Consider the following 12,184-nt stretch of genomic DNA (forward strand, 5'->3'; position numbering starts at 1 on the left):
CCTTTCCTAAGAGACCACAGAGTAGATTTTTGTCTAAATATAAGTGATACTAATTACAGTCACATGTGAATTACTTACCATTTATGCCCAATTACCATGTAACCAGTAATGATTTTGTATATCACAAAATGTACTAGATTAACCTAATTGTTAATTAGTTGGTTGATTAAAACATTCAAATCAACTCAACATTCTTCAGAGTGAGCAGATAGAAGCAACTGGGGCTAAAGCCAACTATGGGTATCCCTGGTTTGGTAAATGTCAAGAGCTTTTAGAAGTATTTGGATCAATAATGACAAAGGACTTTAGAGTCAGATTTCATATCTTACAGATTTTCACTTTTCTCAAGTACAAAACTATGTCTAAATTGTAAGGAATAGTAACTCTTTCCATATTCCCCCTTTAAAGTTTGTGAAACATTTTAATACCACTGAGCTACACCTCAGCCCCAATCATTTCTATTTGTAAATCAAAATGCTGTTCAATTTTTCTTAAAAATATATTTATATTAAAATGGTAGATCTCAAATTATAAGCTTTCATCTATAAATGTCTGATATGCAAGATTTTGATATCTTTTGTAGTTTAATTGTACCTGTTCCATCCAGAATCTGCAGTCCAAACATTTTATTTTATTCTTTTGTTTGTTTGTTTGTTTTTTGCTGTTGTTTTGTTTTCTTTTGTTTGGGATGGGTCTGGCTACTTTGTCCAGATTGGCTTTGAACTCACGACCCTCCCACCTCAAACTCCACATAGCTCAGATTATAGGTGTGCACCACTGTGCCTGGCATTATTTAAGAATCTTATATGAAGCTAGTTCTCACCTCCCTGACAGATCAAATGAAACAATTATTCCATTTTTGACCTCCCTGACCTCATAGACTTTACTGTCTGAGGGCAGAAATGGGCGAGGACACGTATAAATAAATGCAAATGCTCCATGTGAGGCTCTGAAGAATGCTGCAAATGCTGTGAAAGAGAAAGACTGGATGGGAACGGAAGCCCAAATGGGAAAGCGCCATTCAGCTGAGAACCCAGTGGGCCAGCACAGACCCTAGCTAGGGAGGAAAGGCCATGGAAGAGGAAACAGAACGGGCAAACTTGCCTGACCCCAGCCACACTGGTCACCCGGCTACTCACTGTCACAATTCCTTGTCCTCTGAAGCATATGTTGCCATTTGCCATAATGCACTTAAATGATTATTTAACTACCATTTGTCTTTCCCACTAAAATGCAAATTCCATCAAGCTAAACACACACACACACACACACACACACAAGAAAACCCCACACATTTCTTTTGCTCACTATTGAATCCCCTGAACTTTGGATGGCTCTGGCATAGAGTAGATGTTCAATAATTACTTATTGAAAGATTAACTGAAAGGACACTGAAAATTAAAGTGGCTATGGCATTAGTGATGGCATGGCACAGCACAAGTGAATAATAAAGTCTGTACTGTCTGCTCAGTTGAGGATATTATTGACTCTATACATCACCAACTCATTATGTTTCACAAATACGTCCAATAGGCACATAGCTTGCACTATTATTAAATTAAATCATGTGATTTGTTAATTTTTAATTGAGAATCACTGACTTTCCATTTTCATACCATATTATCTTTTGGACTTGGACAGAAAATCATCATTTTATAGCTATAAAATCTTTAATTAGAAATCTTTAAATTACTGATCTAATCAATTCAAATGCTCAATAGCTCTTCACAATCAGATGCCTAAGTATTGTTTCTGCAGATAGACTCCATCAGATCATGGATCTTTCCTCCTTCCGACACTAAAGGAGTGAGCCACATGTCTAATACATGAACCTTTCTGAGATTCCAGCAGGAAATGTTAGAACAATGAGATCAAAGTACCTGGATAAGAGTTCCTGGTGTGTATTCTTCTTCATCCAGGATAAGTTTGGAGCCATACCAGAAAGCCAGTGCATAACAAAGAAAGATGAGACACCACATGTATCCAGTGAAGAATCCCATCACTATCCCTTTTCTAATTCCCCAGCGCTGGGCAAACACAAGATTTTTCTCATACCTGTGAAGAGAAAACGTTTGAGGAAATAGCAGCAGAAGTAGTTCAAGTTATAATGTTTAAAACAGGTCACAATGCAGTGGTTTTACTCAGTGATTATAGAACCAGCCCAAACATAGAGAAGTTTTAGGGAAAAAATCTATAATAACCTGTGCAATTATTTGAAGTCTGTTTAAAACTGTCACTGTAAAGTGGATCAACTTTTCTCCATCCCCCCTCCTCTCCCCAGCCTCTGGTAACCACTTTTCTACTTTATGAGATCAACTTTATTTTACAATCCACATGAGTGAGATGATGTGGTACTTGTCTATCTGTGTCTGTCTTATTTGCCTTAACATAGTCATCTTCAATTCTATCCATGTCATTACGAATGACAGGATTTTGTTCTTTGTTCTGGTTGAATGGTATTCCTTTGTATATATGTACCACATTTTCTTTATCAATTGATCAGTTGATGGATTGGCTGTTTCTATTTCTTAGCTATTTGTGAATGGTGCTCAATGAACATGGGAGTGCAGATGTCTCTTTGACATATAGATTTAATTTCCTTTGAATTCATACTCAGTGGGATTAGTGGGTCGTATGGTAGTTCTATTTTTAATTCTTTGAGGAATATTAGTAAGTGTTGAACATCACTAATACACAGAAGAGTATTTTTCTTTGGTGAAATCCCTACTTTTAAGTTGGGTTATTTGTTCTAGTTCTGTTTTTTTTTTTTTTTTTTTTTTTTTTTTTTTTTTTTTTTTCTCATTTGTTTGTTTTGCTGTGAAGTTTTTAAGTTCCTTATATATTCTGGACATCGACTCTTTGTCAGATGTATAGTTTGCATATATTTTCTTCCATTATGTAGATTATCACTTTCTTAGGGGTTTAGTCCCCTCTGCTGTGCAGAAGCTTTTTAGTTTAATGTAACCTAGGTTTTATTTCTAGGTTGGGTCTTAAATTTAAACCTTTAACCTATTTTGGGTTGATATTCATATGTGGCATGAGATAATTTCATTCTTCTGCATTTGAATATTCAGTTTTTTCATGCCATTTATTAAAGAGACTGTCCTTTTGTCATTGTGTATTTTGGGAATCTGTCAAAACTCAACTGAAAGTCAACATGTGGCTTTATTTTGGGACTCTCTATCTGTTCCATTGCTCCATGTGTCCATTAATAAGCCAGTACCATTCTGTGTTGATGATTAAATACAGCAAGAATTGAGATCAGTTAAAGGTGATGCCTCCAACTTTATTCCTTTGCTGACATCTGTTTTTACTGTCTGGGATCTTTTGTGGTTATGTATGAATTTTAGAAATTTTTTTTCTATTTCCTTGGAAAATGCCACTGGAATTTTGATAAGGATTGAATCAATTCTGTGAATTACTTTGGGAAATATGGAGATTTTAACAATATTCAATTCTCCCAATCCATGAACACAGGATATGTTTTCATATATTTGTGCTTTCTTTAATTCTTTTCATCGATGTTTTATAGTTTTCAGTGTACAGATCTTTCTTCTTCTTGGTTAAATCAATACTAAGTATTTTAATTTTTGGACTTACTACAAATGAGATTGTTTTCTTGATTTCTTTTTCTGATCGTTCATTGTTAGGGTACAAAAACACTACTGATTTTTGTATACTGATTTTGTATCTGGAAACTTTATTGGATTTGTTGATTACATTTAATAGTGTTTTGGTGACATCTTCAGAGTTTTCTCTATGTAATATGTCATCTGAAAGCAGAGACCACTTTCCCTTCTTCCTTTCTATTTAAATGTCTTTTCTTTCTTTCTCTTGACTAATTGCTCTGGTTAACAGAAGTAGCAAGAGTGGGCATCCTTATCTTGTTCCTGACTGACCTTAGGGGAAAAGTTTTCACACCATGGAATATGATTTAGCTGTGGGATTGTAATATATAGTTGAACTATGCTAAGGTTCATTTTTTGAGAGTTTGTATCATGAATAGATGTTGGATTTTGTTGAATGACTCTCTAGCATCTATTGAGATGATTGTATGGTTTGTCTTTCATTCTGTTAGTGTAGTATGTCACCTTTATTGATTTGCATATGTTGAGCCGTCCTTGCATCTGAGGGATAAATTCTACTTGATCATGGGAAATGATCCTTCAATGTACTATTGAATTTGGTTTGCTAATATTTTGTGAGAATTTTTGCATCCAAGTTCATCAGGGATATTGGCCTGTAATTTTTTTTTCTCTTATATCCCTGACTGGCTTTGATATCAAAATGATGCCGACAGTATAAAATGAGTTTGATGATGCTCTCTTCTTCAATTTCTTGAAAGCAATTTTGAAAGATTGGTATTAGTCCTTCTTTAAATGTTTTCTAGAATTCAGCAATAAAGGCATCAGGTCCTGGACTTTTCTTTGATAGGAGACTTTACTACTGATTTTCTCCTTACTCAGTATGGTCTGTCCAAGTTTCCCATTTATTTATGATTCCATCTTGGTAAGTAGTATGTTTCTAGGAACTTATCCATTTCTTGTAGGTTATCCATTTTGTTGGCATGTAATTGTTCATATGGATTTTTATGATTCCTTATGTTTCTGGGGTCTGTCGTAGTGTCTCATATAGGTTTTTTCGATGGCAGCAAACAGCATTACATAGAATGGCATGAGAAATGACCTATATGCATATATATCATCAGAGCTTAAAATAAATTTCTAACTTCAACTAGCTTTCTAAAAATAAGCAACTCCAACACTTTAAAAAAGACATTGTTAAGGTTTGGGACTTCTTGTAGTGCTTTGACTAAATTATTCTGTGCTGCTACCTGTCGAACAAATGTTTCCTTTGGGCAGTGTAGATCATGGATCTGCCATTTTGTACAAAATGAGGAAAAGTCAGGCAATTATGCAGATTGATGATTTTCAGGAAAATAATAGACATTCTAATAAACCAACCTTTCAATCTCTTTTTCCTCACCACCAAAAGCAGCCACAGTTCGCACCGAGGAAATGACCTCATCAGCCACAGACCCTGCTTTGGCATAGGCCTTCAACTCAAGGTCTGTAAACTTGGCCACACTCTAAAAAACAAAAGAAGAGAAAAAGAGTAGATTATTGGGTAAGTCAGGTTGTCATTTGTTGATTCATTTAACAGAGGTAAACACACAATAGCTTTTATATGCCACTAGATTGCCACCATAACACAGGAGGAAGGAATTTGTTCCAAGTTTGGTTTCTGTTAAGCCTCATCCATGAGTGTTTGGTTTTCGATGTATCAAAATGACTCCATTAAAAGTCAGTCAAAAACTCCCTCACAGAGTAAATCCCAAATGGGACATTCTATAACATTAAAGTATTTCAGTCATTATATTGATTAGGTTCCAAAGTCAAATCAGGTCATATTATATTGTTGTTAGTCAGAAATCATTGCACATTTATAGACAAACAGGAGAAGCAAAGATTAGAAACCCATGTGTAATACAGAGTGAGAGTTCAAAGGCACAACTGAAGAGGTAATTCCAGAGGAGAAAACGTTAGATAAATATTACACTATTTTAACTAAAGTATAGGGGTTAAATTATACTTTATATTTTTGCAAAATGAAATAATAAAACATCTGTGCTTAATAGTAGACAACTTACCTTTTCTAAAATTAGACTTGGATTGAGCCCTGAAAAAAATTAACCCTCAAAGAAATCCCTCCACAGATTAAGAAACATGGAGAAAAAGCACATGTTGTGGAAGAGTCACTAACTCAGAAAGCTAAAAACATATGTAATACTCAGACCAAGGGAGTTTATTTTTCAACAGTTTTCCCAAACTTTCAGTAGCAAAAGTATGATCAAACCAAATATTAGAATTCTAAAATACAAAGTGAGTAAAAATATTTTTCAATATATTTGCTATTTTATCAGTTCACAATTTATAAAAATTTGTGACTTGGAAAAGCATTAGTAAGGATAGTGAAGCTATTTTCATCAACATTAAAATTTGCACTTGGTCATTATGAATGATGGTATAGTTTTATGATACCCCTTAACTAATTTATTCCTGAAATATGCATTTGTCCCACAATAATGATGAAATTCAGTAGTTGTGAATGATATGTTTTTATTATAATAGAATATTAATTAACCTCAGGACATCTTCAATTAAACTGATCTAGGAGAGACTTGGGCTATAGCTTAGTGGTAGAATTCTTGCCTGGCATGCACAAGGACCTGGGTTTGATCCCCAGCACCACAAAACAAAAAATAATAAATAAATAAGTGAATAAAAAAAAACAATAAATAAATTGGCCCAGCAGCTTAAGAAATGTGTATTTGGAAACATCTGACAATTGTTCATGTTTCTCATCCTGTTAAAATCTGACAAAAGCATACAAAACCTACAATAATTTCTAACACATTTTATATTGCCCATCTCTGCTTCTTTTGCCTTTGCTTTGGACCTAGTGAAGTTACTTGGGTAATTTTATAGGACAAGCATGCACTGACATGAATGCAAGAAGAGACACGTGCAGAACAACAGCATTCGAAACTCATGGCACATTTACAAGAAGTTGGAATGCGGGCACTGAGACAGCAAGAGAAACTATATCTCAAGTCTGTTTATGACCAAGTCAACCAGACAACATTTTTAGTCTGAACACATTAAAACAAATGGCATATGATCCATTTGAATGTATGTATTAGTTGATCAGAGGTTTGAAGGAAGAGATTAAATGTATTTAAACAAACAAAAAAAAAACCAAGTTGAATCAAATGGAGCATATTTGGAAAGTGTTTGGTAGGAAAAAAATGTTGTAAAGCTTGTGTGATGCAGTGGGTTTAAAAAATAATAAAATACCTTTTCAGCAATTGAGTCTGTGCCAGACAATATGCTTAAGTGCGTTACTTGAATAATGCCCTAAATCATCATGATGATTTAGGGAGGTATGATCCTATTTCAAAGATGAGTAACCAGGTTTTGATGAATTAAATGTTTTTCTTGAGTTACACAAACTTGTTAGTAAGAAAACCAGATGGTGACCAAGTGCAGTGAGCTCTTTGCTACTGTCACTTTCAACCCATTTTCTATATTAGCTGTGAAGTTTCTAAATAATATAGCCAGTGTCATATGATAATATTTTTCTAGAAAATATCATCATGGAGCTGGCTACCTTTTGCTCAATGATGTATAAATGTCATGCAGCTTTTCACTTAAATTCTCTTCTCATTGATAGCAAACTCTTAGTGTGACTGAACCCACGAACTACCTTCCAGTGTGGATGCTCTAAAAGTAAGAAATAATAATGTCTCAATCCTTGGAAGTATTTTTAACTGAAGTGACCCCAAACTCTTACATTTTGTCTTAGTGTCAAGAACCGAGAAAGAGAGACAATAAGATAACACTCAAAATGGATCAGATAACCTCTCTCAGAAACTGATCAAATGAATGTAAAACATAGCTGTGGTTACAGAAATCTCTATAAGTTCTTTACTGATCAAGATGTATTTGTTACATTTGAGGGAAGCATCTGATCTCAGGAGAACATAGAGAACAATAGGCACACTGGAGAGTAGATGGGGATTTGGTATCAGGTTCCCCTGAATTTGAATCCTGCTCTGCCAGTTGCAGTCCCAGATAAGTCTTTTTACTTGTCAGAGTCTCACTTTCTTCTATTTAAAACAGAGTTAATACATTCATTATAAGGTTGTAGTAAGAATTAGAGATAATGAATATGAAGCTCCTAATAGTACCTGGCAAACAGTAGATGATGAATAAATAAAGTTGTTTTCTATTAGTAAAATAATATTTATCTTATTAAAATATCATTAATTCTTGCTCCCTGAAATATTATTTGATGTTGCAGAATAAATCAAAATAGCAATAATTATATTGATTACAACATAGGAGAAGAAAAGCTTCGTATTTTTGGCTGTTTGTGAATGCAAATGTCTTCCCATGGAGAGAGGCAAAAAGACATTCTTACCAAACCAATGATGGCTGCTCCAATCCCAATGAGAGGGCTGACAGAAATAATAACCAAGGTCAGTTTCCAACCGCTTAAAAATCCCAACAGGAACCCACAGAGGGCTGAGGTCATGCGCTGAATGAATATGGCCATTTGTTCCCCAATGGCATCATTGATTTTATTAATATCACTAGAAACAAGAGAGACTTGAATCACTAAAACAAGTTGGTCAACTCACACGTCTCACTGACATTCACTCTTTTCTAAACACTCTGGTCTCTGTCCACCATTTTCCTCAGGCAGCATGGCAGATTCTTCGGTCTCAGAAAAAAAAAAAAAATTTTTTTTTTTAAACAACAGAAATTTATTGTCTCACAATTCTGGAGGCTAGAAGGCTCAGGTATCAACAGAGTTGCTTTCTTGTTCTTTTTTTTTTCTCACCTTTTTTTGTTGGTACATAATAGTTGTGCATAATGTTGGGATTTGTTGTTACATATTTGTACATGCACACAATTTAACAATATTACTCCCCAGCACTTTCCCTCTTCCTCGAGGTCCTCAACCCATCATCCCTTTCCTCTATTGATCTTCCTTTGATTTTCTTGAGATCTACCCCAACTTTCTTTTCCTTTTTCCTCTCTAGCTTTCTCATGTGAGAGAAAACATATGTCCCTTGACCTTCTGAGTTTGACTTATTTCATGTGACATAATGAAATCTAATTCCATCCATTTTCTTGCAAATGATATAATTTCATTTTTCTTTATGGCTGGATAAAACACCATTGTGTATACATACCACATTTTCTTTATCCATTCATCCATCAATGGACACCTAGGCTGCTTCATAGTTTGGCTGTTGTGAATCGTGCTACTATAAACATGGGTAGTACTGAGTATGATGACTAATTATTCAGGATAAATACCAAGGATTGGTATAACTGGGGCATATGGTATTTCTATGCCTAGTCTTTTGAGGAACCTCCATACTGATTTCTATAGTGGTTGTATTAACTTATAATTCCACCAACAATGTAGTGTGTTCCTTTTCTCCACAATCTCTTCAGCATTTGTTACTGTTTGTATTTTTAAAAATAATTTTTTTGCAGTACTGCAGATCAAACCCAGGTCCTGTACATGCTAAGCAAGCACTCTACCAGTCTTAGAAAATTTGCTGCACCTTGGGATATGATGAAGCATCTCTGCTCGTAGCCAATGTTTGTCATAATTTCCCAGATTTGTCTCTTTGTTTTTTGCAACTAACATCTCTGGTCTGTCTGAAGAGTCTTCCTTTCATGTCTGCTAAATCCTCTCAGCCTCAAGGTTCTTTTCACATACCACCTCAGTCATAAACTTTAGGTAATCCCCAGGAATAAGTAGTATCTTCCTCCCTGTGTTTCCATGGCAATATAATTAATTAATCTGTATGCTTTGTGTTTGTGTGACTGCAGTTACTGTATTCTTTTATAGGCAGCAGAGAATAGTGGCTAAGAGCCAGACTCTGAATTTAAACATAAGCTATTTGGGGGCAAATCACTTCACCCTTTTTGTGTCTTCACCCTTTTTGTGTTACTCTTTCTCATCTATAAAATGGGGATAGTAATAGTGGCCAATAATGATAATTAAATTAGCTAATATATGTAAGGCATGCAGAACAGTACCTTTCAAATAATAAGCAACCAGTATGTGGTAGCTCTGAGTATTTATTTGTTTGCTCCTCTTATTCCTTCTACTAGTCATTCAGAATATTGGTGGAATACAGTTAGATTAAGTTCATATGCCTGAGAACATTCTCTTAAGCTCTTATCCAGATGGAGCAAATAGGGTTTGGGACTTAAAAGCAAGAAAGAACCTAAGGAATACCCAGAGATTAGATCATTGTATTCTAACAAGGTTAAACATCTATCTGTTCAAGATCACAGTAAGTAAGGGGTAAGTAAGTAAGTAACTAAGCAAGTGCTGGAATCTAGGGACATAAACTTCCATTCTACTTTGTCTTCTCTGAATACTGTCTTTCATGGAACCTCAAAGTTTAATTCAATTCAATTCAATAAGCTTCAACTAGTTCTAACTCAGGGCTCACTGAGAAATTCTCAGGAGCCATTAATGATCCAAACTATGCTATACTTGGTTGTTAACTGGTTATGATGATTACAATTTGCAGTACTAGGGATTGAACCAAGGGGCTCTTGCATACTAGGCAAGTGCTTTACCCTGAGCTACAACCCAGCCCATAAACTGGATTTAAATCTGGTTTTTCAGTTTGAATTCTTCTCAAACTATTTTTGGAATTGTTTTATTTTGGGAATTGTTTTGGAATTGAAATTGGCTTCACAGACACCACAGGATAATTATTTCTAATTGTAGTTTCCATATGTATGTAGATTAGAACAGCCTTCCCTCCATTCTCCTTCTGAGGTCAAATAACCCTACTTCTTTAAACTCTTCTATAATACTTCATTTCTAATATTTTAATCAAAGGCCTACAAACCAAATGGCAGTTCCCTGGCTTCAGTGTTTAATAACCATATTTATAAGGCATTTCCTATGAAAAAGCCAGGCTTCCTAGGAAAGCCTACCCTAAGAGAGTAAATAAATCAAATCTAACTGATAAATTGTTATTTAATGTAGAAACAAGTTTTATTATCAAAAACATGACAATGAAAACACTGTTGTACCAGCAGCTTACTCAGAGAATCTTGTATTCAACTCGCCCACATCATGGCAATCAAACCATCCCATTTCCATTCTCATTATTTTCCTAAAGTAAAATTTTCTCATTTTCTGAATCTGATGGGCTCCAGCAATCACCCAAAAGCACACCTGAAAATGGACAAAAGAATGCTTAGCTTTGCAAATGTTAAAAATATTCAACTCCTTCTCTTTTCAGAAGATAATACTTGCCATATAATTGTTGAAAACAGAAAGGGAATAATTCACAAAATGCCACTTCTTGGAACCTAAAGAGTGAGTGCTGGTACCTGCTGTTATAAGTGGAAGTGAGCAGAACAACTCTGGAGGGCATGGCCAGAGATCTGGGTTTGAATCCAATGCTGACATGTAAACAGTCCCTTGATTTTTAGACTTTGCCCTATCAAGATTCACTTTCTCCATGACTAAAATAAGGCTCACAGCACAAAAACCAAGACATCAGTGCTCTAAAATCACTGGTTTTGCACACTACTTCTAAGTGAATCTTTCCCTTGTTAGATCTGCTGAGAAGCATTCATATGTAGGTTTCAGGCAATGGTTTTGAGGACTTGTTAAACAAAAATGATGATACATGCCAGGAATTTAATCTTCTGATAGATATCTCCTAATGAAAGAAAGTAAGTATGTTATCGAAACTCCCAGGTTAAAGCAGGACAAATGGGTCCAATTCTCTTGACAACCAATAATATCTGGAATTCTCAAATAACTTAGAAAAGGGATTTATTGGGGTTTTTTTCTACAGAAGGCAGCAAAAAATTAAATAGTTTTCTTCCTTAAGAAGAGTTAAATAATCCTAGACCTTCCCTAACTTAATTGGCCTTTACAGAATGTGGGTTGGAATGCAGTTTGATGAGACTTTAGCAATGAAAAGAGAAAAAGAAATTACACTTCGCTTTCCTTCATCTCCACTTCCCTGGGTTACTTAATTCTCCCTTACAAACTCACCCACAACTGTCTTTTCTGAGCTCAGAAGAGAAAATGAAGTAGGGAATGGCAAGGAGAACCAGACATTGCAACCAAAAATCCACTCTCCCCTTCTGGATACCTAATTCTGTCCCCTGAGAGAAGCGTCCCCACCCGCTTTCTGTCATTCTTCCCAACCGAGAACTGCTCTTCTTATGGTTTTCCAATAGCTTAAAGGCTAAAGTCAACACTTTGCATTTCATGTAATGTCAATGAGCCCAGATGTTGATCTATAAATAAAATGGAGGTGCTACTAACCTCAATATATCCTAAGAGAAGGACTGTGACACCAACCACTGCATAGAAACTGGCAAAAACAATCATTTCACTTTCAATGTTCAGCAACCTTCAAAAGAGGAGGGAAATGTTAAGACTTAAAAGTAGGAAGAAGTTACCAAGGGTTGTATTTGTATGTACAGAGGGATTTTAAATATATGTGCTATGTAGTTATATTAAATACGAGTAAGGCATTTTATCTATGCAGAATTATTATCAATTCAAGCAAAACTCTAAATAGAGATCTCATGGTACCAATCACAGCAAATAC

General features: G+C 35.1%; 1 protein-coding gene across 2 annotated transcripts in view; it reads right to left on the reverse strand.

Annotated features, from left to right (window-relative positions):
- Positions 1-12,184, reverse strand: part of Abcb11 (ATP binding cassette subfamily B member 11) — a 90,139-nt gene that overhangs the window by 52,238 nt on the left and 25,717 nt on the right. Inside the window, exons 6-10 of one of the 2 annotated variants that reach the window (XM_047545833.1) lie at positions 11,896-11,983; positions 10,652-10,785; positions 7,984-8,155; positions 4,965-5,089; positions 1,881-2,055 (exon numbers count right to left, since the gene is read on the reverse strand). In XM_047545833.1, coding sequence (XP_047401789.1) covers positions 1,881-2,055; positions 4,965-5,089; positions 7,984-8,155; positions 10,652-10,785; positions 11,896-11,983 — 694 coding nt within the window. Of the gene's footprint in view, positions 1-1,880; positions 2,056-4,964; positions 5,090-7,983; positions 8,156-10,640; positions 10,786-11,895; positions 11,984-12,184 lie in introns of those variants that run through there. The other variant, XM_047545834.1, reaches the window with a different exon arrangement.

Source organism: Sciurus carolinensis, chromosome 3, assembly GCF_902686445.1.
Source record: "Sciurus carolinensis chromosome 3, mSciCar1.2, whole genome shotgun sequence".
In the NCBI taxonomy this organism is placed as follows: domain Eukaryota; kingdom Metazoa; phylum Chordata; class Mammalia; order Rodentia; family Sciuridae; genus Sciurus; species Sciurus carolinensis.